The sequence below is a fragment of the Dermacentor albipictus genome, chromosome 2, assembly GCF_038994185.2.
Source record: "Dermacentor albipictus isolate Rhodes 1998 colony chromosome 2, USDA_Dalb.pri_finalv2, whole genome shotgun sequence".
Taxonomy (NCBI): Eukaryota; Metazoa; Arthropoda; class Arachnida; order Ixodida; family Ixodidae; genus Dermacentor; species Dermacentor albipictus.
Genome location: NC_091822.1, coordinates 138677920 through 138705841, shown reverse-complemented (window position 1 = coordinate 138705841; position 27922 = coordinate 138677920). Strand labels below are relative to the sequence as shown.

The 27922-nt window shown below is 44.4% G+C and overlaps 2 protein-coding genes across 3 annotated transcripts in view; one reads left to right on the top strand and one right to left on the bottom strand.

Annotated features, from left to right (window-relative positions):
• LOC135918700 (melanopsin-A-like) overlaps nt 1–23940 on the bottom strand; it is a 44385-nt gene extending 20445 nt beyond the window's left edge. The window contains exon 1 of the mRNA XM_065452363.2: nt 23265–23940. The gene's annotated coding sequence lies outside the window, so the exon portion shown is untranslated. The remainder of the gene's footprint in view (nt 1–23264) is intronic.
• Nucleotides 1–27922, top strand: part of LOC135918710 (uncharacterized) — a 485047-nt gene that overhangs the window by 250541 nt on the left and 206584 nt on the right. For both annotated transcript variants that reach the window (XM_070534004.1, XM_070534005.1), the window contains exon 3: nt 1042–1152. In XM_070534004.1, coding sequence (XP_070390105.1) covers nt 1042–1152 — 111 coding nt within the window. The remainder of the gene's footprint in view (nt 1–1041; nt 1153–27922) is intronic.

Below are 27922 nucleotides of genomic sequence, written 5' to 3'. Positions count from 1 at the left end.
CAGCTAGTGCAATCGGTTCTAGCTTTCAAGAGCTTTATGGTTGTCAATGGTTTTCATTTTATGTTCCTGGCGACTTCTCCTTACTTTCTTCTCTGAACGCGATATACCCATTAAACGAATAGCCTTGCAGTGTTTTGTTCGATACATTTGTTATGATTTCTTTTATGCGTTAATGCTTGCGCATCGAACTGCCGTGGGTCTGGCAAGCAAACATGGCATTGACCTTGTACGATGATAGTACGCAGATGGTGGCTTTTCTTTTTTTCAAACTTTTCAAGAGCGCACATAATCATACGAGTTGATAGACCTAATAGACAGCGTTTCTCCTGCCAGCTTCTTCGGCATTACAAGTTTTTCCGTTTGCTTTATAATGTGAATCGGTCCCACCTTGCCTTCGTTACGATGGTTTCGGTTCACAAATATCATCAGCAGCTCAAGGAAATCTTTATTTTCTGACGGGAGAAGAAAAAACTGTTGGCAACTTGCATGTTCAGTTCTTGCGGTGCAATTCGCTCTATGTATAGGCAAAAATTTGGCGCCACACATTAAAATATCTGTGCTCCAAATGTGCTCCGGCCGAAACGTCAATAAATCGCTTCATACGTGCGTCTACCTGACTCTCTCTCTCTCTCTCTCTCTCTCTCTATATATATATATATATATATATATATATATATATATATATATATATATATATATATATATATATACATATATATATATATATATATATATATATATATATATATATATATATATATATATATATATATATATATATATATATATATATATATATATATATATATATATATATATATATGGGACCATGAGAGCATGGGACTCCCCATAGTTCTAAGCATGTCCCACAGTCCGTGCCTTTGCTGGGGATAAATCAGAGCCTTTGCGTTCCCTTGTGCCTCGCACCACCACTTAACTGTAAGCGGCCAAGCTATACGTTCGACGCATCCTCTAAGTGCTAGACGGCGTATACGCTTCTTCGCGGAGATATCCCGTCACCGACACTTTCTCGCATCGCAGGTGTCGCTATCCGGTCCACTGAGCCGCGCCAGCGAGCTTCCGGGTCTATGGAGCTGCGGCGTATATCTGTCGTTCGTGGGGACCGCACTCTGCGAGGGCAATTGATTTCCGGTACGTCGCTTCACTCATTCTTTCTTGAGCTGAGTTCGTGCGCTCACCGTTAAGCAGAGAACGGTGCTGGATGTATTCGCTTTCCTGTTTTTTTTTTCCACTGCCCGTTCCTTTGTTTCGAGCGCAAGAAAGAAGAGAGAAACATACAAAAGAAGCACCCTCTACTCATGACAGAAGTGGCAAAGTGGGATTGGCATGTCTGCAGCTTTTCACTCTTTTCGACACCACCTTGCTGTGGCTCCCAAGAAAGTTCAGAGAGAACTCTGTTTTGCTCATAGACTTGCGCTCACTATGTTGGGAATTGCAGTAGAAACACTAAATACTATCGGTGGGGTTGCTGCAAAGCCAGCACGCAGACACACGGACAGGCGGTTGTGGCCGGTCTCTCTGTGTTTACTGCCTGCTGGAAGAATTAGGGCCACTAAGTATGGCGCTTGCGTTCTCTGCTCTCGTTGTCATGACGCCTGTACGCATCTTCTCTTAAAGAATAGCCTTTCTTATCGCGTTTATGCGGGTAGAAAAAAAAAGGATTGGCGTGCGTCCTTCTGAAGAGCAACTTTGGGACTTTACCAAATTTCCGAAGTGCAACTATTTAAAATCAACATTGATATATTGAGCAAACATGGTGTAACTATCCGAAAGCTCATCTACGCACAGTGGGGCGAGAGTTATCAGAGCACGTCGAGATGTGCTTACTAGTTTTGTCGCGTGTTATAAATTCGATCTGTCCACAGAGTTTGTTTGATGTAGCGTAGACGAAACTTTATGAAATGATCACGGACCACAGAAAGAAGCCTTCATATATCGCATTTTTGGTGATAGCTTTAGCTTATTAAAAGACATTGATGTACTCAGCCTCATTAAGCAACTTACACAGGTACATCTTGAGCCAACTGAACTATATGTTTCAAAACTCGCAAAGCAGGTTGAGGTGTACCAAAACTACGGCTTCTACTTTTTTTTTTCATCCTTTAGCTTGCAGCAAAAATTCTTCAGTAAAGAATTAATGCAATGTGGCCCGTTACGGCAATCAAAATTCCTAAGTATCAGTACACAGGCTTTATTCGTTTCACAGCACTTTATACAAATGATCGAGAGTTATGAGATCCAGCTCTTAAGAGTACTTCAGCTTGGGTGCGCAAAAATAAGGTGACATAATGTTTTATTAGTACTCTATGTCTGCGTCCAACTACTATTACCATGTCAGTGATAATGGAATGAGAACAAAAATGCTCGATGTTATCAAGTAGCTTCACTGCATTTGCTATTGCAGCGCCAGAAATGCTGGATTCAACTAATTATATGACTAAATTATCAGCAAGACTTTCTCTAAATTTATTTCCTTTAAGTATTTCGGCTACTCCGCAAATTACTGATCGTAAAGACGAGGTTTTTCTCCCGATCAATCGTGCTAAGAAGAGGTTAGCTGCAGCGCTTTTTGTTTATGTTTGCATTTGCGCTAATATTGTTAAAGGGCTTTTTTTATTTGTTGGCAGTGAGCCCGCTCTGTGGCTCACTTTGTTTCTCGGAATGGTTAATAGGATGATCATTATCTCGAACAATTACTTGAGAGAGTCTGCGATAACTATAGCACGGGGTAACGAATGTACCGAAAGATACGATAGTTTTGTAGACAAAATGCGCTGCTTTCACTGAGTTTATTTAGTAGCTGCATTTGCAGTAAGGAAGTTTAACTCAACGATAAGCCCTCGAAGCGAACCATGGCATTAGAGCGACGCTAGTTTGCGTTACACTATCACTCTTGCGCTTTGTTCTTTGAGGCAAAGCCGCCGACGTCAAGGTCGTAAGAGTGGGGGTAAAGATGAGGGTGTTGCCTCTGTTAGAGTATAGCCCTCGATGCCGGCCCCGACGCTGTGCCGTCGGTGTGGTTAACGAAAATCCTTTCGTTGGGCTGCTGAGCGTTGTCATTGCGACCGTTTGCCGCTGTACGCTCGGTGTGTCGTAACTTGCCACGCATTTCGAGCCTATCGGAGTTTCCACAACGTTTTTTCTGCGAAGCCGGTGCAGCAATTACGCGAAGCGACTAATTGGTATGGGGATTTCGATGTCGAAGGCATCGCGCGGGCTTCACCGCAACAGTGAAGCTAGAGGGCGTAGGCTTCCGACCGCGAGTCACCAGACGCGGTCAGGGGGTTAAACATCCTCGATGTCGCGGTGGCGCGAGCCCAATCGAAGCCAGATGGAACAGACGTTATATAACACAGCGCCGAGGCTGCTAGAAATCGGAATCACCCCCTCTCCCTTTAATCTTCCTCCCCCCTTTTTTTGGTTGTGTAGAGAACGAAGTCGAGTAGCTGTTTCGAAGCAAATGAGTGTAGCAGAGGATAATTGAGCCTCTCTCGTCATTTTGTTCGGTGGCAGAAATTTTGTGCTCAGGCTTCAAGGTTTGATCACTTACCCGCGTTAGGATCCTTTTGAACTTTCCGTTTAGTAGCTTTCTTAGGTTCACTTTTCTGGATGGCTGGACACGAAATAGATGCAGGCGTCGCGAGAGCGTTAAATGACTTAAGGAAAAAAAAAAACAAGAACGCCGCCCTCATGGGAAATTACGGATTCTAGATGAAGCGAGATGCGTAACTGCCTTCGCGACAGCACGCAGTGGATAGAATAAGGAGAAAGCCGCAAAATATGCTTGCTTGAAATCTTTAGAGCCACGCGGCAAACACGAATAAAGTGTGTAACATTTACAACAGCGGACGAAGCCTAAATTATATATAAAAGTAACAGATTAGCTATTTAGATATGAATTATTTCAAGGTAACCCAAGAACTTGCAGTTGCTTGCGCGAGCACTTCGTTATACAACGAAAATAATGCACTACAACACTTCGACTTCATTAATTTGCTTCCACAAACTGACATCTCATCATAACTGACATGTAATCATATGTTACACCGACATTAACCACTGACATTTATAGAAATCTTGGAGAAATCACTTGAGATCACGCGCCACAAAAAATATTTTGCGTGAACCAACAATCAAATTTATCACACGCAGAAGATAATGTGCACATTATAGTGACACCTTAGCGTGCCTGACAGTGTGATTTTCGTACATTTTATTTTTTATGCGTCTAACTGTAAATACACCGTAAGAACTTATGAGCTTCCACTTCACATTTCTCTTAAGCTCCTTATTTATTGCCAATGGCTGATACTATTGCGCCATGCTCCATTGAACATGACGGCCATCTTAATTAAAACTTCGCATTCAGAATTTGATGTCGAAGGCGCGCCTGTAGAAAAGAGATTCTCGCGTTTGTTCGCACCAGTTCTGCGACTGAGCATTTCTGCGAATCTCTCGGTCCACATTGCTTTGCTGGAATGGTGTAATCGTACCGGAGAATTATGCTATCCAAAAGGCTGGCGCGGATTCCCTAATTGAACATCTTATCATCGTGAAGTCGCAAAGCCGTCTCCGGTAATTTCTCTCTCTTTCTTATTGCCGAGGAACCTATACCCATCACTGGTAAACAGAACCACGGTAACCCGACGAAGTCTATCGCGAGGCCACACAGGGCCCCATCGGCAGCAGTCTATTCTCGTCCGAGGCGTGCTTCCCGGGAAGGCGACTGAGCTAGGGAGGGGGGGGGGGGGGGCAATGGGCGGTAGTGGAAGATGCCGAACATGAAGAAACCGCGTGCGGCGATCGGGCACGGGTCGGAGCGGCGCTCCCGCAGACTGACTGGCAGAGGAAATAAACAAAGCTCGCCCGACCGAAGGCATGCGCCATAGGAGACGGCCGGCAGTGTTCACGACAGAGGAATTCAGGGCCGGGCAACTATACCAGCGCGAACGAAGCTGGTCATCCGCGCGAAGCAGCGCAGGCATGCGCTCGCCGCGTTACCCGGCGCGCTGCGCTTGACTTTTCGAGGAAAGGCCGGAGAGGGCCCCTGTTTTGCGCAGAACGACGTTGTAAACGTTAGCAGTTTTGCAGGACTCGGGCATCTCGGAGAAAAAAAAAGGGTGCCCCGTCAGAGTGCCGTTGGAAATACTCGTTCCAAGTGCACGGTAATAAACAAATTCTCGCTGCTTGCGGAACGCTTGCAAAACGAAAGCTCAAATAAACACTTTTCTAAGTGGGATCAGGCGGTGAGCTAAGAGCGCGGAGGTGAGTGGAAGAAAGCAAAAAGAATGGGAGCTCGTTTTCTGGAGGCACATTTATCTTCTCGCAAGTCTTTTCTTCTTGCGCGGGGAGGTTTCGGGGGGGGGGGGGGATGGGAGGCTGCCCTATAACTTTGCTCAAGGTATATTACTAAAAAGCACCATCAGAAAGCTTTTTGTTTCTTTCCTAGAGTATCTGTACATTATTTAAACAGACAAGTCGCAGTAAGAAATACCCAGTCTTTGTTTCACGGAACATCCAGTGACTGCTTTCCTGAAAACTGGTAGTATATTATTATTATTATGATATTAAATACAAAAACGTGGTTGTACAAAGAACAATTAGGGAAATAGGGAGGAGGTAGGCTAGCAAAAACGGGTATACATACTATTTAGGGGGGAGGGGATAGCACACAGCTAATAGACGAGTCACTCATATTTCGCCAATTGTGCGCAAATTATTGCTATAATTGGATTACATTGTTCAGCTCAGTTCTCGCAAATAATGTTCGCACGGGTAAAGTTAAGTGTACGAGCAGACAGTCATGTCCTATGATCTCGGTCCGCAGAGAGCACCTTCTGCCGCATTGCCCAAATGGTGCAGGCATAGAGTGCCAATGACGATTCGTTCACCTCTCAAGGTTTGGTGTTCCATCTAGCCTACTTATCAATCATCGTTAGTGACCATTTGCAGCCCTCGCGTTGTGCTGTCTGCCTATCCATTTGATTCCATTCCGAACTGTTAACAAACCTAACCTAGCACGATGGCCGATTCATCGTGCACACAGTGCTCTGGCGGTTACCGGCTGTTCCCATACTTTGGCGCCGCTATTGGGTAAATCTATCTGCAGGCGTAGTGCTCCTCCGTTTGTGAGCCTCTTGTTTTGCGACAGCTCATCCTTCACCCGGCGAGTACTTCGCACTCCGCAACGTTGAACATACTAGTAGACATTCTAGTAACGCCTTGAAGTGGCATTAGAACAAGGCCGCCGTGCTAGGCTCCTAACACACTGATATCTTTGCAGCTTCCAAACTTGCTCAACTTGCTCAGAAGGGAAACTGAGCAGACGAGTTTCTTCTCTCTTTTTTTGCGCATGATGCAGTCGTGCTCTTGCGATTGTTTTATCGTGTTAGATAGAGCCCGTGATCCATCCCGAATGAACATAATCAACTCTTCTTGTCTCAACGCAACGCAACTTCTCTGCCCGTCGCAGCTTCAGCAAGAAAGTAACGTGTTGAAAAAACGTCATAACGGTTGTAAGCACAGCCCTTGGAAACAAGATATATATTTGTCAGTGTGGCGTATTTTCCAATGAACAAGTCGGTGCTCATTTCAAAGTCATTATACGACCTTGTAGGGATTGGCCTTGTGGGATTGGCCAAGTAACTGTTGTTGGTGTCAGAGAATCTCAAACAGGTTTGTAAAAGAACACTGCTAATCTAAACTAACTCAATGTGTCTCCTAAGGTTTCCTTTCACCTAAAGAGGTGCATGTATACCTGCATGTACGACATGCACTGTTGAGACAGGCGAGAATGCAAATGTGGGGTATAGTGCATGATATATTTTATAGCTTCTCTGCAATGTACTGGTCAGAAATAAACTTTTCGAAGACAACGACAATCGGCTGCATAACAGATGTGTTTACTTCGGGATCGGATATTAAAACACTTCGGTAATAAAATTTGAATTGTCAAGAAGCAGCTTTGATATATCGTGAATTTTTTTTTTTGTTGGTTTTACATCCTACGGGAGTTGCGCTACCTTTATCAGTACATCGAAAATATGTGTTTTAGTATGAAAGAGGGCATCTTTGCTTGGATAAGCTTTGTACGGCTTCGCGTTTTAGAGCCGTGAAAAAAAAGGTTTTTGTGAAAAATCTTGCAAATTGAAAAAGAAAGATTTCGATTATAGCGACAGCCATCCGCTAACTAGAAACAATACCTGAATAAAGCTTTATAACATGCTAATTTCGAACAAGGTGAAGCCGGCACTTCACGAGCAATAAGGAACTCTTCAATAAGAATTATATCTAAGCACTGCAATTTTACTGGTGCTTTCAGTCTGCGCTAATGCACCCCACTTCAACTCTGCTGAAATTACTTGGAATTCACTGGAGTTACCACTCGTTGAACGCGCTTAGTTAACGCTGATGATAACTGCCTCCAAAACAGTTCAAGCAGCCTTGAGGGCCAAGCCGACGTCCGACGTCCAGCCATGTTGTTGCTTCTCGAAAAGGCTGAGCGAGCCTTACTCGGGGTCAGTGGCCCTGCTGTCATGAAGGTAATGCGCCGAGGTGAGCGGCTGCTGGCAAACGTCTGCAGCAAGCGATTGCCATTGGATACTGGGCAGCCGGAGGAAATCCTTTTTGCGAAGCAACGTAAACAAGCTGCAAATATTGTGCCATGTCTTGCTCGGCAGCAAGTCCTGAAGTGAAAGAAGGGATTATCCTGCCTCCCGGCATATCAGCGATAACGTCTCTTCTTGCTTTTCCTAATTTTTGCCTGCCAGGCACATCACCCCCCACCCTCGCCCCACTCAGACTTGCAATGCACTACGTTACAGTGTGCTTGCAGCTTATCTGTAACGTTGCCTTTTGAAGTTTCTTCCATGTGCGCGAACTTTCATCGCGTAATCGTGTGCTTCAACTTTCACCGACTAGAATTTCTCAGTCGACGAAAAAAAAAAAAAACAGGACAAGCACGGAATTTCAACGCAGCTTGGTGAAGTGCTTATGGCAGCGTTTCCTTCTCGCTCGCATAAGAGTAGTGCACTGCTGAGGAGTTACAGTCGAGGTAGCATTCATTTTTTATATATACATTAATACGCATTTCGTCCACGAAAGACAAGGCGTCAAAGAGTCATGAATGTTGGAACAGTTCACAGCAAAGGCAGGCGGTCAGCTCCCAACAGTTTCTAAGAGCTGTTTGACGTCGACCACCCTCTTTCACGTATAATGAGTAAGCTGTCATGGTCGTCTGACAGGGTCTGACATGTTCGCAAAGTAGTTCGCTTGCTTGAATGAATCGTAGGAACAGACATCTACCATCGTGACGCGCGGCGTGCTAATAGCGATTGTGGCCACACTAATAACAAACAATATACTCACGAAAAGAAAAAAAAAAGCCTTATAAGTTCTGCTAGAGGGCCCTTATTCAGAAAACTTTGCTTTAAGAATATTTTCTTGATTAGTTTTCCGGCGCCTGCCACTCATGACGGGATCAGTGTGATAACTAGATAATAGCTACGGCAGCGTCCAGTCTTCTAGTACTTACACAACATATAATTGTTTTTTTTAGTAGAAGCAAACAATTTCTTAGTATTCTTGCTGTTGAAAGGAAAACCGGAGTAAAGAACTATGACGGTCGGATGATACGATGTGCATTCTGACAACGATAACACATAGCGAAAACATTGCAACTTTATTTCTACAAGGTTGGCTGCAAAAAATGCAATAAGTAGGACGTCGAAAGCGACTAGTGGTAGGAGAGCACACTGCATGTGGAAAAGTACCAGAAACAAAAAGGGCAAAATAAATGGTTGTTTCTAGGTTATGTGTTGCAAAGAGAACAATGGGGATTTAGCGCAGTTCTTGGAATAAGCGGAACAAAAGCAGGCACAGAAGAGAAAACAGAGACCGAGAACTCAGGCGAAAAAAAAGCAAAAGTAAACTTAGGGATGAAGTTAGTAAAAAGTGAAACCGTAAAAAAAAACCTTAAGTTTATCGGCTCATCAGGAACAAGAAAAACGTGGGAAGGGATCCAAAGTCTGGCCTGAAAAAGCAGTTCCGCGTTTTCAAATGGCGTTCGGGGAATTTTCCTTACGATTCCTGACTTTCCTCTGAGACAATGACTGATGACCACGTACGTACGGCGCATTTATCACTTTGGATATGGGAGGGCAATCTCCATGTTTAGCCATTTCTTGAAAATTAAGCCCAGGCCGAGCTGTGATGTTATTTCCCAAATGCACAGTGGTGAGAGATAAAAAAAAACGTCTTCTCCAACCAGCTTTCTTCTGCATTCCTGCAAAGTTTTATTTGCCTCCTTCACCTACTTAGCAGATATTGGCTGCTGCTTCCTTGCTTATATTATACAACGTTGGTGACTGGATATTTTTCAATGCGTATCTTCCCAAATAGACAACTTGGAGCACTGGATATGCACAATTTGGCATGAGACACTATGTGAACGTCCTTGGCCGAACTCCCAAATGGATATGTGCGACAGTGTATCCGCATCACAAACACTTTCTGCGGAGTTTGTTCCTTGATCTACACTTGTGGCACTTAACTTGCAGGCTACTGAGAGAGTAGCTGCTCGAATAGAACAAGAGAAAAGCAATGACAAGTAGGCAACAAAAGTAGCTTAGTGCGGAACGAAACTTTGGAAAGAGCTACCAGAGTGCGCCTTGAGCGAGAAGCACTATGGTCGAGCAAGAGAGAAGTGAAGAAGCAGGAATGAAATGAAAACATTTCAGCAAGCATCGACGGCAGCATCGTTTATCACCTATTCACTCGTAAGCATGGGATCCCTCGAATTCTCTTTCTTGATCCCCTGAATTGTGTGCTATTCCAAACACAGCCGCGTACTAACCCTGTTTTCGTCTGGCCTACCCAGTGAGTTCAGGCTCCACAGTTCGTTATTTTACGAACTCTGCTAGAACATGTGCCCGGATTATTTCTTTAGCGCTAGAGAAGAAGCATTCTTTTTCGCACAAATAAAAGCGGCAGCTCCACTCCGTTGCTACACAAGAGCTGATACTGCTCCTCTTCACCGAAATATTATTCAGCCGAATTGCATTAATTATGCCGATGATAAGCCTGCATATGATGTAATTAACAATGCGTTTCAGTCCAAGTTCTTACCAGCGATGGAGGACATGGGTGGGGTAATCTTTAAAGAATGGTCCCTAAGAGGAGGCGTTGTTAACGCCTCGAAGAAACTTCCCCGTGACTAAGGTGATCTATCCCAATTTCCGACGCAATAGGGAGAGAGACTTGCCATCAGAGTGGCCCACCGGGCCATGATTCAAAATGAAATTACGATTACGGTTATCACTTTCGATAAGGGCCGCGAATTCCGGGACAATCCCTAAATTGTTTTTCAAGTTCTTCTCTGTTTGTTCCTTCCGCAGAGTTGTGATACAGCTGCAGCGCGATTGTCACTATTGATACTACCACTTTTGTTAAAGTATCGCTTATGTCGAGATTTCTGCGATCCTACTAACTTCATTTTAAGCGTTGTTTGCTGTGCGTGATGATCCTAAATAGAATGAGTTGTCTGGCGCGACTCACGTTGAATACGACCAACGCGGAGTCAAATTCTTGTGAGAGGTGAATTTAGCGTGACTAGTGTGGTCATTGTCTTAATGCAGTGTTCATATATTGCGTAAAGTACAAAGTAAAGTCAATCAATCAATCAGAAAGAAAATTCACTTGTTTTGGAAACACAGTCAGGGGCAGTTAGTAGAAGTAGGCCGCATGACTAGTCAAATATGAACGACGAATGGAAACAACAAAAAGCAGATGCAACAGTAACATAGAATAAAAAAATACAAGCGCTGAAGAAAAGAAAAAAAGAAAGACAAGGACGACATTGCGGCACTTTCCCCGGCTCTGGAGATGGCGACATGCCGACAACGTGCAAAGGAAATATTTGCCTTTGGCCCCTGAGCACGGCCTGCCTGCCGAATATTGCTGCGCGTTTGCCTGCGAAGCTAGAAGTGCCGCGCTTTATGACGTAAGCAAGTGTGAATGAAACGGAGAGGGGGAAAAATAAAGGGCAGAAGCGCGTGCTGGTCGCTATAGGGACCAGAACCATAAACCCTCACCGAAGTAAAGCACTCGCATCCGTGAGCCTTCCTAAGACGCACATCAAGTACCATCCACGCTGAGCAATATGTGTCGCGCAACCATTCGTGCCACTTGAGCCCACTGCCTTAGGAATATCACGTGGTTTGTGATGTTTTATTGGGCGTGTGGTGTTCTAAGATTACCGGAACAAAGCTTAGTGCGCCAGAGTTCACTCACGCCATTTACGATAGAGCGTGAGGCTAAGACAATTTCCGTCTGAGCGAGCGCCGCTTGGTAAACAGGCTGCCCCTTTTAAAGCTTTTTTTTTCCTTTTGTTCACAATGAATACGGCTACAACGGGCGAAAGACGACGTGTCGCAACAAGGCTTACTTTGCTTTGCGGCTTGACCAAGGCTAAAGCTTGCCTATGTAAGGCTATTGGTGGAGGACGCCAGGCAAGCCGCATTAAAGCAGCAGGCGAGCACATTAGCAGCCAACTCGAGTAGCAGCGCCTGCTCGAAGCTTGCTGCCTAGAACCAGCGTTCTACGATGGTTCAACTCAGCAAACTCAACGTTTTGCAATTGCGAACTAGGAACTGCGGCGGTAACTGTATAATTTCTATCTAGAATATTGATGTTTCGGAACTTGACCGCTTTAACTATTTCTATCTACTCCTTCTTCCATAAGTTCTTCCCCCTACCCTATTTACCCTCCTCTTTAGCATGGTTGAAGTATGTTTTACTCTTTTAGTTATTGTTGTCGCCACAACACCAGGAACTACGATCCGTAGAGTTGAGAGAACCTTTCAGAAATTATCGCAAGTGCCTGCTTCTTTACTGTGTTGGCAGGCTGTCTGAAAAGTATTCACCTCTGAACTAAACGACACTGAAAACATATTTTCTAATCGATGCTTTTGCCATTGCTTAGCGCGCACATTCCGCCGTGCTGAAGTGCAGCTTAGCTGTGCGTGGCAGCACAGTAGCGTAAGGCAGCTTCTACATTGCCTTAATAGCTACTATAGGTTAATACGCATATTGAACTCAAGGTAAACATGCACTTCCGTAGACGTGGTTACTCATTAGCCATCTACTTCCCCGGAGGCACGATCATCCGACGAAGCAAGCAATAATCGGGTTCCAGAGGAAGGAAGCGGGTTTGAACCCTCAGACCAGGATAAATTTTATGCGAAGCACATTACTAGAGCTCAACCCAGCTCCTCAGGCACGGCGGTGTCGCCTTCAATACCACGGGACACCGTGACGTCACGACAGAGGAGAAACGGGGCTCCAACTCGCGCCGTCGCTCGCGGCGTCGCAGCGGTATATAAGCAGCGACGCTTGCCTCCGCTACACACTCACGAGGTGAGATGCCTCCTGGAGACAGAGCTGCTCGTTGTAATGAGAAGCGAAGGTTGCGGCGTGCTACAGAGACTGATGAAGAGCGGGAAGAACGTCTGGCCAAGCAACGTGCTCAGTATGCGGCTCGGCGACAAGTTACTTACCAAGTTTAGCCACCAATATGCTTCGCATCTGACTAGGCTTAACCAAGCTAAGCCTCAGCCAATTTTTTGTTCAACTGCGAAGCTTTCTTGGAAATGCGTCTGGGTGTGCTTTCTACCTTCGTGCCACTCTCAGGCAGACGACATTTTTTTCCCCTTTTATGAATATTTCTGCACTTCACAGATTTTCGCGGAACTGGTTTGCCATAGAAAAGCTTCACGGAACTCGTTTGCCATAGAAAAGTAAGAACAATACGGCTGATGTTAGGGGCATCTTAAATGAATGACAGTTAGGTTAGAGAACTAGAGAAGCGCACATTCACACTGGACTAAGCAGTATAGACACAAGGCTACCTTTAGAAAAGTCTAAGAACGCCAAAATTATTATTGGATACATTTTTTATAGGCTGAGACCGCTTTTCCACCATGGCAGGCTCTATCAGCAACAAAAAAAAAGAGAGGAAGACAGCGAGAGAGACATGGCCAGGAGCGAAGAACACTCATACAAGTATTCAAAGTGACACTCAGCACAACTCGCATCCCTGTGGTGTCGCAGAAAGGCTAATTCACGATAGAAAGCTGACGTCATGTAGCAGTTGCAAAATCTGGCACATATCCCGGTAATTCACGTGGACAGAACAAGAGGCCACTAACGAATCTGGTAGCCTCTCGTATAACCTAGCAATTCACACAACCCTCCGCATAACGAAGACGAGGCTATTGTTCGCTCGTTTACTCGTAATGTTTATCTCGCTAATATGAAGGAAACTGCTTGACCATATTGAGTGAGCTACAGGGACCAACGCCTCCGTTGACCGACGCCAAAGGCGATGAAATGAGCCAGACAAGTTGGCCAATGCGTCGAGTAACTGCTGCTACGGCCAGGCAATGAAGGGAAGATAACTGAGGCGCCATCAAAAGGCACCGACAATGCTGCCACGAGTGAGAATACGGGAACAAAAGACCAGGGTGTCAGAAGGTGCAGACACGCCCCACGCCTGAACAAAAGGGAAGAAAAAAGAGTCCCTTCAACAGTGTGCCATAAACAAAAACAAACAATAATAATATATACGCGCGCCTGGTAATGAACGTTCTGGCTGTTTGCCTTCTGAGGGAGCCGCTCACTGGTAGCTTCCCCACGAGGGCTGTGGTAACAGTGCAATCATCTCGCGCAGGCACGCCGCTGAGTCTCTGCGCGAGAAAAACACAACACACACGTAACTTTCCGTGTTGTAATCACCGGTGTAGCAGCCGAGGCCGGTTTTTGGGCGTCAACGCACCTTGCCTGTGCATCGCTTCTCTACCTTTGTGTAGGTGCGCACAGTGGTCAAATGCAAGGTACAAAAGTGTATGCAATACATAAGTGTATAATGCAGCAGCGAAATTGAGTCAGCTCATTTGGCTGAGGTATCTTGCTTCGCATCTGCTTTTTCTTTAAACAAATATACATGGCACTCTTGGCGTTTATGAAGCAAGAATTCGGCGGCATAATGTGGTTTGGCAGCACAGCGGAAAGGACTATGTTGAGATAAAGAGAACAATGAACTGGTGCATTGGAGAGAACGGGATGCTAACCTTTATATAATAAAAGAAAGGAATGTCATCATCAGATACAATGATACGGTAAGCTAAAAAGTCATAAGGAGGACTCATATAGGGTTCTAAAAGAGAGTTCGAGTCTTGTCATAATTGAGACGTTACTTCATGATTTATCTTAGCTAACCTGGTCTTTATAACTTCACGTTGGAAAACATCCACATTCATTGGGCTTAACTTGTTTTCGCAAGAGCGAGCAGGTAGTCGATGCGAGTCGTGTGAATGCGATTGCATTACAACCACGCTGGGATGCATACATTACTGGAACACAGAGGAGACTCTTGAGAAATCTGTTCACTGGCGTACAGTGGCAAGTCAAATTACATGAACCCTGCGTTCCACGAAAAGACACCTTTTTTGGTTATTATTATTTCGAAGCCTAGGATTGAGTTCTACAATAAGCACTGTAGAAGTGTGCAGATCTCCTAGTTCTTGGCTAGGCAGCTGCATCCCTTCAACCACAACCGAAAAAAAACAACTATAGTTTCGGCACGCACTCTTCCGGGAGATATCGGCTTACTACTATGGTCTGGATATACTGAATGCTTTGGCTCGTGTGACCTTAAACATAGTGCAATTTTTGCCATATCAATGTGCCAAGTCTATGCGTAAGGACATAAAAAAATATAGGCGCCTGAAATTTCTGCAGAAGCACGGAATCGTGGTGTCAAACCATCCAGCCAACAAAACTAACAGGAGTTGATCTGAGTTAAACTCAAGTACATCAGTATCCCTTCCACAGCTAAGTGAGTGAGCAGCGGACATTATTACTGTGCAGATTAGAAACACGAATGCGCAGTAAAATATGACGCAGAATAATAATTAGAAAGCTGCTTTAAACTGCCGAAGCCATCCGAATGTGTACATCAGGTGCAACGCGACGGGCAACGCGACGGGCTGCAATTAAGAAATAACGAAAAGCAAATTGATTTAAAACAACGTGTTAGCAGCCACATAAATACGCAGATTGTTTCTAAGGGCAAATTTTCTGTTCCATTCAGAACTGAACTTACTTAGGTAAAGAAAATTTTTGCAAATATCTGGTGAAGAAGCACCGAACTACTTCTAAGCGCGAACGTAGCCATCGAAGAAAGTATCTCTAACCTCCACAGCGTTGCACCAGATGTATGAAACGGAGTATATTAAAGTTACTCCAATGAAAGCCCGACTAAATAAAGCGTCTCTACAAGTCCAGCTGCGGAAGTGGAGGGGGCAGGTGATGCAATGAATGTACAGTGTAACACCAATCTTTTATGCAATGAGGTCACTGTACTCTGTTGAAGAGTAGTTGTTTCATACCAAACAACTGTTGTAACGCACTTTTAAAATTTCAATAAGAAAAAAAAGGAAGATAGATAGGGCGGAACGCAGTCCAGCGCGTTCGTATCCCTTCATTCTCTATTGAAATTAAAGCAACGCGTATCGAGAGGTGGCGATTTCGCTAACAGTTGAGGGAGCAAAATTTAAAAAAAAAATTTAAATTGTGGCCTTTTACGTGCCAAAACCACGACCCGATTATTAGGCACGCCGAAATGACCTGATTAATTTTGACCACCTGCGGTATCGGGCGGCCAATGCACGGGTGTTTTGGCATTTCGCCCCCATAGAAATGTGGATGCCGCGAATGGAATATGGACTAGATGCACGCTAGTACAAATAAAGTGTCACCAAAAAACAAAACAAAGAAAAAGAAATTGAACTCCAAGCCATTGGGCAGCATCTGGTTTAGCAGCACAACGCCTAAGCCACAAGGCCACAATGGCGGGAGGTAATATTACAACAAACCACTTTTCCTTAAGGTTAATCGTTCACCAGAATTTTAAAGCACCATAATATCAATTTATTCTTAGTCGCCATTGCCTCTTTAGCGCGTTTCTCATTCTCTCTTTTTTGTGTGTGTTGCTCTTGCTTGACAACAATGGCTATTGCAATTCCTAATTTCTATTTTGCTAATTTTACTCCTCTCTACCTACGCAGAAGCAAAATGGCAATGCTAGAAGTTCGCCAAATTGTCAGAGATTCTCGAAGGACTTTCTGCTTAGTGCTCAAAACTAGTGGCCTTGCATCATCCGGACAACGCAATGCTCTACAGCTGACGCTACGCAACGCCTCACGTTCGTACGTGATGTAGTGTTGTCTATACTCAAGTATAGATGCCAGCCGGTAAGATTCTATGCGTGTTCTTGTTTCTGAAAGCGAAGAAACGAAACTTACGTAAAGCACTTTGGTATGGATGCGCAAACAATAGTAAGTTCACTTACGCAAGCAAGCACAGAAACTAATCTTGTAGGCTAAGCCAGATGCTTCCCAATGCCTTCCAGTTAGATTTTTTTGTGGCACTTTGTTTATGCTAACTTCAATCTGGACATTATCAATATATAGAAAGAAAATAGAAAGAAAGCGTGAGCTTTATTGTAGGACTGCGTTACCCCTTCACTTCGGCAGAGTTAAACAGCAAACTGTCGAGCCGGCCAAATCATAAAGAAATTGGTGAGGGGGTTCATTGTTGTGCATGTTAGACGCTGTTTTAACGTTAATGAGCGTTAGTTATCGCCCTGAAACTGCCTTTATTCAAGAAGGGCATTGAAGCGCGAGGACATTTTTTGTCGTTAGCGCTTCGGACGAACTTAACGCCTGCCTCTGTTCGTTCGAAGATTGATGTTTATGGTAGTTTGTGGTCACTACTATAAAATAAAAGCACCATTATGGTCGTGGCTACAGCTGAAGCATTTAATGGTCATTTTCAAATTTTTCGGTGAGTTGTACTCGGTTGTCATGTTGAAGTTCTTTTGGAGCACAGGCATGGGCTTCGTAAACCAAAATATTTCTTTGTACATTGAGTAATCGCTATTCCTTTCTCATCACCATAATTATACGTTTACCGTTGGTACTGTAATGCATCTCGTCGAGGTCGCATGCCATTTCTGCGGCGTACACAGTCAGCTTATATATATATATATATATATATATATATATATATATATATATATATATATATATATATATATATATATATATGTATATATATATTTATATGTATGTGAAGCTTAGGAGAATGATACATGTAATAAAATAGGAAGACGCGTGTGACGGAACCCCTATGCGCAAGCTGTTGTTCGACTGTCAACTGAGCGGTAACTTTGGCAGTCACTGAAATAGAAATTTGCCACAGGCTTCCCTCCTTCTAATCTTTGTCTCATTCCCCCTTTCCCCTGTGAAAGGTAGACAACCGGGCTCAGCATTGCTAAACTCCCTGCCTTCCCCTTATCCCTTTTCTCTCTCTGTCTTTCTCACACACATTCGTCATACTCTAATACATGCCATTAACTCGGTGCAGGGAGAGTGAAGTGCGATAGATTCGAAATGCACACCTTTTTAACCGCATATTGCAACACCCGGCGCACGTTTGCTCTGTCTTTTACTTTTTGCACGTATTCCAGGCTGTACTATTCGTATCAGTAAAGTGAACCTTTGCTATTGAGGGACACTTCGGGTCGGCGACGGGCACATTCAGGGACTATTTCAGCTGGCCCGGCGAGCAAGCTCAGAATGAACCAGTGGTGAAATGGCTAGGTCCCGCCAACCCGATCCGCGTCCGCTCTTTATGCAGGCGCGGGTATCGAACGCGGCCAGAGTTGCTCGTGTTTGGCACGTCGGTCACGTCCGTCGCGCGTTCGCTGTGCGCACATTTGGGGTGTGTGTGATTAGGCTTCGGGTCACTCGGTTCAGGGTCACCGATGTCCGGAAAGGACTTGGATAGCTACTAGGTTCGTTTTCGTAGAAGAAAAGCACCAGTATTCTCGAATGATCCAGGCGCACTGCTGTTTGCGAATGCGTGAAACACTGGTGGAGGTGGTTTTTTTCTACCTCCCCCCCCCCTTTATTTTGCACTTTATTCGTATATTTTCCATTGGTCCACTGTTCGGAGCTGGACGCTTCTCTGGAGTACTCGCTTGAGAAGCAAGAAAGAAAACTTACGAAAGAAAGCATTGCTAGATATTGTTTTAGGTATTATTTTCTTTCTCTTTTAGGCGTCTGTACATGCATTGCACAATAAATTGACGCGCTAGAGCATGAGCTCAGCAAGGCTGCATGAAAAAAAAACAGCTAATTATCTCTCTACGCCTACCGAATCAATTCTTGCCGTAAAACGTCCTGGAAGCAATCCATTGCGGCACAGATGCAATTACTTCGGAGACTACTATGGGCGAGTTAACTAAAGCAGCGCCCTTGGTCTATTGTTACTATGTACCGAGTCAATATTGGTAAAAGAATGTTGCAAGGCTGCGTTTGAATTACGGCTGTTCCTTGCTCATTTGAGGCAGTACCAGCAAATGGCCTAGTGCTTTTCGTTGCATTGTCAACGACGGCGACTCTTTCACAAGCCAATTGCAGTGAGGACGAAGTATCCTCTTACTACTACGTAAGAAAGTTGGGTACGGAAAAGCTAGTGACGCAGAAGGTCAATACACTCCCTAAAAAATTTGCACCCTTTAGAGCCTATCTTGTCCAACAACATTAATTTTCATCTATCTTGCCTGAACTTCATTAATTTAACATTCTGCACCAACTACTTTCCTGTCAGGAACGCAATGCCCAGCTGGCACACTCATGTTGTTCGGGACTTGAAAGTACCAAGAGCGCAGCAATGAAACAAAATGTATTGAAAAAAGTAGGTGCCAACAAGATAGAATGTTGGGACAGAGGATACGCACCAAAGGTTTAAGGAGTTTTAAGAGTGTGAGGTATATGGGGGACGGTTAGGCACTCTCGAAGGAGTTGCTCCGCAAGGCGTACCAGTTTTTTCGTGGATGGGTGAGCACGTTCTCACATTCCTAAAGAGAAGGTCCTAGCGTTACTTCTGCGATGTGTACACGGAGAAAGTAGCATGAGAGAGCAATGATATACAACAAAGTGGTAAGGGGAATTGTCTTCAAGTGAACCGAAGCTAAAAGCAGGATAAGTCTAATGGAATGATTATTTTCTTGAAATGTTATTCCTTTCGTTACCGCTCGCAACACCTTCCCGCTCGTCCAAGGCTTATCTCGGGGATAAGGCACGGCGATGCTTCTATGTTAATTCACAAAGGCCGAAATATAACCCCTGGTCACTGAACCAAACAAGAATCGGCACTTTATTTCGTCGCAAGATACGTTTGATTATGCAAAAAAAATGGAAAAGAAAAGAAAGGAAAACGAAGCAAGAGAAAACGTGGAAAATTAGCATAAAGGAAGAAAGGCAGAGGGAAGACATTTCTTTTGAATGAGGACGAATTTAGATATTGTTTGTTCATGCTTTTTCCAAGTGGTTTTCTCTGTACGAATTTCTTTCGTAAGGTAGAAACAGATAAAAAAAAATTTGAAGTACGAGTTTCGTTAATTGATGCACTCATCGCGTGACTCTGCAGCACCTACGCCTGAGAACGCAGGCGTGACGCAAAGTGGTGTCAAGGCTGACATCCCTCTGCCCGTAACCCGTCACGGTAGGGTCCGCGGGCGTTGAATATTTTAATAGAGACCGCCGCCGTTTTCACGATTCGTGCCGCTCTACTACACAGTGCCGACGCTCTTCATAGATGCCCACCGTGGAAATTATTCATTTCGCGGTTGCAAGAACGGCTCCTGCAGCCGGCGAGGTTCACCATGAAGCAGTGAGGGACAAAAGAACAGTCTCCACGAGGTAAAATTTCACACATCGGCACATACCGAAGCCAGCGGTCTCGCCAGTCCACGCATTCTGAGCAGATACCGCGGGAACATTATGTCTGGCTCGAGAGGTTTGTGTTTATGCACGTGGAGGCTGAATAAAGGGCGGGAGCGGGGGGGGGGAGGGGTTGAGAGGGGGTTAACTACTTTTTCAATATGCTTACCTAGCTTACACCTCACCTACCAATTCTTCAATTAGAAAAACTTGCACAAGAAATTATATATCGTGCAGAATTAGGATCATAACTCCCAAATTGCAGAATTAGCATGGCGGACTCAGCTTACCTTTATCTATGAAAGTAATGTTTAGCAATTATGTTAAAGATCTAAAGAAATTTCCTGGCAACTCTGTGTCATGAAAGTGACAGAGAGATAAAAAAAATTACGTACAGGCTATGTGCCTGTGGTACGAAACTATGAGGATTTAAAACTCTAAAAGAGGATGGCTTCCTACACCAATTTCAGGAGCAAACTCTGAAGCTTGCAAGCGTGAACGCCCTGTTTTGCCGACTGACATCTGTGTTACCTTGGGTGTCAATTTCTTGATGCCGGCACTAGTGATATTTTTTTGAGAAACTTACGAAAAGCTGATTCGTAGCACAACTGCAGGAGGTATTCAACTTGACCATCGCCAAAATGCACTCGTTGACAGAATACGAAACGGAAACTAGAATTCAGCATTTCGTTATTCTGACCGTCATCATCAGTATCAGCTTTGTTTGCTTACTATTTACCGCATTTCTCAAGATTTCTATGGAGTCGTTGGCAAAATAAAATGATGCAAATTTTATCATCGTCGTCAAGGGAGCCTGCTTTCTCTCAAGGAAAAATATTGCTTATAGTATTTTTCGTTTTTACGCCAGACGGGTGATGTATTTCACAGATAAACCTTCTTTTTAAAATTTTCAATACGTGCTACATAGGAGCAACTAATAAAAAACAATAATAAGATAGCAGTTTCGACTGTTAATTGAAAATAGCAAACACGTTTTTCGTTTTCAACTTTACCAGGGATATTGGTAAAACACATGGCAGCATAACAAGAAGCACACATTACACCAAATGCCTTTATTTATGCTTTCTTTCTTTTTTTTGTGAGTTTTACATAAGCTGTAAATTCGCATATAAAATTTGTCCGCCTTAGATGTTCCAATAAATGCCGTTTAGAGAACTCTGATGCCTGTTCTTCCTAAAGACTTACTGATATATAAATTTCGGCCTCGAATTTTTTTAATTACTGGTGATTAGGGACTTGAATGAAAACATTCCAGGTTCTAAATGAATACTGCTTTCAATAGCTACTAGAAGCAATTTTTTTTCTCAAATAAAGCAAAATTACAATTATGGCGGTAAAGCTATTGTTCCAGAAAATCCTTTTGGTGTTTTGCATGTATTTTTACAGGGAAACCGACGTTGTTGTCGAACTAATGGTTCCTCCCAAAGGCCTTCCATTATTGGCTGTCACTGCAGCGATTCACACCGATCCCTAGTATTCAAAGCGACCTCCTAAACATCAGCCAGTCATAAAATGCTCTTACGTAAGCAATGTTTCCTTGTATGAACGAACATGCGTTCGGTTAGCACGACAGGTCTGACTCTTATATTTTAGCTTTTTTCTAGCAATAGGTAATCGACACACGTAAAAAGAAAAAAGAAAAACAAAGAAAACTAGCGAAGTATGCTAATGCACAGGGCGGTAATGTTCAGATTCGCCAAGAAGTACTGTTATAATGGCGCGAACGCTCACTCTAAATGGAAGTGCTCTTAAGCAAAGACCGGCGAGGTGTACACCATAGTTGTCGCATCCATCAAGCTTGCGACACTGCCGAAAGACTTTTTTACACCGTCTTTTTCGATATATCAATCGTGCGGGACGCGCCACCACTAGTAAAGTATGGCGCCAATTCATGGCTTAACAACGAAACAATAATATGAGCGTTTCTCACGCTTGATTTTTCTGAGTGGTAGGCTTGTGATAATAATAATAAAAAAATAACGACATATGCCGCCAAACTTTGTCGGCTTAATGGGGCGAAACAAACTTCATAGGTCACTTGCTCTTCTGCCGGAAAACACAACAGATGACAAGTCGAACCGGCGGCAGCATTATTTATGCGATATACGTCACTTCAATCCATAGAAGCCAACGATGGATAAAGCATATTTAGAAAAAAAAAATGCGGCTCTGTGGCATTAACCTATCACGTAAATGACGAAAAGAAAACGACATCTGAGAAACAAAGATATCTTCGATAGAAAAGGTCCTAGTGCTGTGACAGAAATTTGGCACAATTTCGATAAAATTCTTGTTGCACTGGAAATATTGTCCCTTGTCATGGCGAAAAAAAAAAGTAAGATTCGCGTATCTCTGTTTATTTCTTCGTGTTACTTTAGTTTGAGAAACTTCTTTTTTTCTCACAGAGGGATTTATTCTGGTCTACCGACATTTCAAAGCGCCGAATGTACAACTACCAATACTGTGTGGTACTAAAACGTTAACCTTTCTTGTGACGCCTTAGGCGAGATGTTTGATGAAGTCACTTGCGGAATTAGTCATTGTTATTAAATTTCACTTGTTGAACCCGCATTTACGAAATGTCCAAGAAGTCTCACACGCTCGCTCAAGTAGAATTTGTAGCTTGTATTTTCAGTTGCCGTTTTGTTTTAGGTTCACTCGGCAGCAGTCACACAAATGCACCTTGCAAGTATCATTATGTTTATGTTTGATCTTACACATCATCGTGGTGATTAAAACTTAAATTGCGAAGCAATCTTAACTTAGTTACTGCTTACAACGTTTTACATTGGCTTTTAAATACGGCGTGTAAAATTAACTCTAGCGGCGTTATCTTCTTTAAGAAGAAAGTGAACCAGAACCCACAACTTTTTTTGTATAGCTTGCTTCCTGCCGAGCACGACTATCTTACAGGCAAAGCACGCTTCGCAGGGTTATCAACGTTATAATCGTTTCGCAATGTTAAGAGCGGTCGTGCTTTACAAGCACCGCTCGGGAAACTTGAAGGCAACTGAAAATTCACTTGCAGAGCACATTAAACAACTATTGTCTTGAAGTTTTTTATAGTTTAGGAGGAACTGTCGATGAAGAAACTCTGCTGCGCTTGAAGAGAAACGATCGAAGTAGCAAGACATACCCGTATTCTACTCGGTTAGCCAGCCAGAATTATCGTTCGTGTGATTATTTTAGAATTACACCCTTGTAGCAGTTTCACAGGGTCAAGTGATGAAATTCAGCGAAAACTACGACTGCTTGCGGTCATTCTAAAGAGACAATACTCCTACGTAGTAAATCAAACTTGCAGATTATGAAAAATAAAATGCCGCTTTAAAATTGAAGAGCAGAATGCAAGCGAAAATACAGAAACATTCTTACCTCTTATCACTTTCGCAGGTCGTGACGGTCACTTCGCTCTTTATCAGCTGCTAATGCGTGTAGCGCTCTGAACAGTTCAGTCAGGTAACGGATATCACAGCTTGCAGAAAACGTTGAAACAGTTCAGTGCGAGCACGCTTCACGGAACTTCTTTAGTGAAAACACGGAAACTAAGCTCTGAACGATATCCAGTGGTCGTAATGCTCGGCCAACGAATAGGAGCACCGTCGTGTAGGTCGGACGCGATCGAGTCACTGCGTTCACACGCTGTCACAGTCAGAGTCACACGAGTTAGCAGCCCCTGGACCACTGACCTAAAGCGTTGCGGCGCTCTCGTGGTGGAACATTTTCTCGGGTGAACTTACAGCATGCGATGACGTGGCGCTGCGCCTATGATGCTATAGACATGCAGTCCTACGGCTTCCGCCTCTTCGATGGGTGGTTCCAAAGTAACTGGGACAGCATATCTGCAGCCGTAGATGACTTTCTCGAAACTTTCGGAAGACAGTCGCGCAGTGGCAGCTACAAAGTGTCAAGTGCTTGGATAAATGCGATTCGGTGGTCCATCTTGGGTAGTACTGGCGCTGACGTAGACGCGCGGCTGTCGGCTCCGAGCCCCGGTAGCGTCGGACGAGGAGTAGGGCGGGAGAGCTCCATGAGCGCACCTTCGCTGTGCTCGACCGGAACACGACTGGCAACGTGCTCGGTTCACGCATGGACTTCTTATAAGCGCCGGGCCCCCTCCCATCCCGGGATGGATCGGACACCGACCCGTTGCCGGGGAAACGCGTCCCGGGTCCGCCGTCACCGCTACTGGAGCCAGCCTGGAGCCTAACGCCATCTCTCGGAGGCGAAGCCTAGCGCGCTGCGATAGATCTTTGCGGCTGCGATAGATTGATGCTCTCTCGCTGTTTTCCTTTGGTCGCGGCCTGTGCGTCAATATGTTTCTTGCTTCATATTTTTTTACGTCTCTCCTGTTCATAAGTGGTCAGTACCGTGCAGAATGAAGTTTTTTTTTTTTTTGATGAGGGGCAAATGCCTCACAAAGAAAAGACTATTGGGTTTAACGCCTGAAACAACGAGGCTCTGCAAAGGACAGACCTCGTTAAGATCTGACTCCTGTGAATTTACATGCCACTGCGTGCACAATTGTGTTGCTGTCGTTGTCTATAATAAACGAGTCAGTAACTAGCATCGTTATTGTCATTTTCGGCCAGCATATTCATACTAAAGCTGAGTAGTAGGTTCCGAAGACTTATCACTGTATTCAGTATTGGCTGTTTTTTTTTTTACTTCGCCTTTTTTGTCTCATTGATAGTGCGCTTGAGTATTAGTCGATTGATGCACTGCATGGTACGTGTGAAGCGTGAAAGGGGCAGTAATGAATCTTCGTCATCTGATAACATGAAATAATTATTAACTATTGGCATTCTTTCACGAGCATGAACTGCAGGCGTCCGGGTACTGAGTGCATCTCTCGGGCAGGCAGGCCTACCAATAGCTAAAACAGCCTCGTCGAACAGCCTTGTCGAACAAAGCAGAGCTGCCAGTGATACAGCATATGCCGTCTGAGTTTGTATATGGGCTTGACTCCACGTCAGTATTCTAATTACCCGCGCAGCCAAATAGATTAAGCAAATCGCCTGCGTCTTCTTCGCGTCATTTGTAACTTGTTTAATCATTTCTCTCTTTCAACCTATGCAGTCGCACCACATTAGCCACAGCGCTGTCTACTCCTTCGTGGCTTGTCAATTAAATTTAGTTTTTTTTTGTCCCTCCTTATTCTGTCTGCGCCTCCGTGCTGTGCTCCTTTTCGCATTCAGTTAGTTCACTCAAGGAACAGCAACTACCCAAACACGATGTCCCAGTAGAGCTAGATTGCAGCGGCGGGCACCGTGTACAGCTAACGTCTGGAGACCGGGACAGTGATCACGGTAAATGCTACTCCATCCAACAAAAACAACATTGGTGCGAAAAGCAACACTTATGGCTACACAGGGCGAGACTTTTCTCAAGGGTACACTTGTCTCTCATTAACAGCGTGGTCTCCAGCACATTGGCGAACCCACTAGCGAACAACGAGCTGAGGCTGTAACCACGCCGGGGCTTCGCTGCTAGAGGACTTGTCGTGGAATCGCTTCCGCTGGCAGTCCTTGGCAGCATTCCAAAACAACGACCGAGGACAACTGTCCCTCACACTGGCTCTGTATTGTGTTATGAAGCACAAGGCTACCGTGGCCTGACGTGTACCATGCAGGCTTCTCTGGAGTGCCTGTATTTTCTTCATTAATTCTTCCGCATTATGTTTCGGTATGTATGTCACTGCAGTAAAAACGAGAGGTATTTCCTCTTGTTGTTCTATATTGTTACGAAAGGATGAGAGAAGAGAGAGGAAGAAGAAGATCGGAGATGCTGGCTGCTGCGTGTTGTTGGTGGTCAGCCATCTTAACTGTTCTGACTCATCCTGTATATATATTGTAAATATAGTTTTTATGTACTCGCAACATACCCGTAACGATATGAACCAAAAATGTTCATTTACAAAAAGTAGCCTGCTGGGCTCTACAAAATTAAACTACTCGATGAACTTCTAAATTTTTGGTGGTTTAACATGAAGACATTCCTCAGCCCTGCCACTGTCAAGCCTTTAATTCTCGGAAGTTACGCGTTCTTTGCACGCAAAGTGTGTTCCATTCCTAAGTGTCGAAGCTGCGTTGCTTTTTTTTTTCTGCATGTCTGAATCCTCTGCCTCAACGTGGCTCTGTAACTATACAAATTGGACTGTGCCTTTATTTGTACTATTCTGCCTGTCTTAGTTGGTGCTGTCGGATAAATTATATTACGTACTACTGATATCGCCTTCCTAACCATCTCAGCACTCTTCTGACGTCTCCGTCTCCCCGCGGCTATGGTGCCATAGTAAAACGCGAGAAGGCTTGAAAAGCTGCCATCACGGTTGGTCTCAGCATATACTTTTGCCTACGGCACACGAAGCGGGCAAACGTAAACGTCAATCTATCGATCCGACCAGGCGACCGCGGAGGCCTGACAAGAAGTCGATGCTCGCTTCTTGGCTGAGCAGTGAAGTAGGGTTGTTGTCAAGGCCAGCAATGCTTACCGCTTTCGGTAGGTACACTGCACTTTTTTTACCATGTCAAAAGCCAGTGTTTCTGAAAGAAAAGAAAGTTTGGTTGGCAGTGCGCATTTTTTTACTCAAAATGTTCAGATGCCCCTAGACCCTGGGTGGCTGTTTATTTATTCACGGCAAGGTTCGTAAAGCTCCGATTATTTGTTCTTTTTTTATTTTTAGGCTTTCTCTGTTGTAGACATACGTTCAGGCACCGTGCTGAAAGAAGTTTGGGAACTCATATTAACAGCACGGGCCTTTCGGTGGCTGTTAAGCACTGAAGCAATTTAATGACACATCGTACTGCCATCACCGAAAGGCATGTTGTAAGAGGTGTGTGCTAAAGTCCGGATCCTTTCCGGCCTTTTTCTCTGGACACGGTGCGCCACCTAGCAGCGCCGCCCCAAACTCCACGTAGTGGTGCGTGTGCGAGTTCAAATAAAATTGTCCGTGTATACATGACGCAAGTTACATTGTGCCCAGCTACAAACAGTTTTTAAAAAGTTATTTATTTTGGTGGCATTGAAGAGCGGCATATATATGCAGTGACTAGTCACTAGTGACAACTAGTGACCCAACTTGACGTCAGAGGAGCTGACTGAAGAGCGGCACATACCCAGTGTCAAATAACTAGTAACCCAAGGGGAGAGAGAGAGAGAGAGAGAGAACATAACACAGCACACACACATCGTCCATTAGAGTCCATCAATCTGGCATGGTACGTGATATCACTGTCACAGCCGCTTGTCCTTCTTCCCCATCTTTCACCGCCCCCATCCCTCTCCCATGTGTAGGGTAGCAAACCGGTTAAGCTAAACTGGTTAACCTCCCTGCCTTTCCTTCTCTACTTTTTCCTTCCTTCCTCCCTAGTAACCCAAGTTGGTCCAACCATTGGTTTCAAAACCCGGTTCCGTCAGCACCACAGCAAATGTTCTTACCCCTTAGACGACGTTGTGACCCAAGCTGGTGTGGAACGAAAACGGTTAGATCCGCACATGAACAGGTACGCCAATGTGCATGAAAGAGCCCAAGAATGCCTAATCGCATTAAACGAGCTACAAATCCCGGCGGATTAAACATTCACGCAATAGTAGCAAGAGCCACGACTGCCAAAACTACAGTCCTTGAATTATCGAAAGAAGAAAAGCGTCCAGCTTTTCTCGCTAAACGCATCGCTTGTCATGCCCATGGAATGCATGTCTGGCATCACGGAGCCCTTGCATACAGCTGGCTCTTTGCAAACGATATCATGTGCGTCTCTTCCCTACGTGATGGTTATAAGTCAGGCATCGTCTTTTTCTTTGCGTGTGCATAAGTGCGCACGTGCGTGCAGAGGCGTGTTCGTGTAAGAGAGGGGCCCTATCTGGGCTTTTGTTTGCCTACCCATAAGCATAACCGCGTGTATCTTTAGTCTTCCGTTCTGTACGTCGTATTTTTGTCTCGACAATTCTTTTTCTAAGAGCTTCATTGCTCCGCTCCGCATGTTTCGCTTAACATGTGATGGTTACGGCGTAGGTTTGCAGCGTAATGT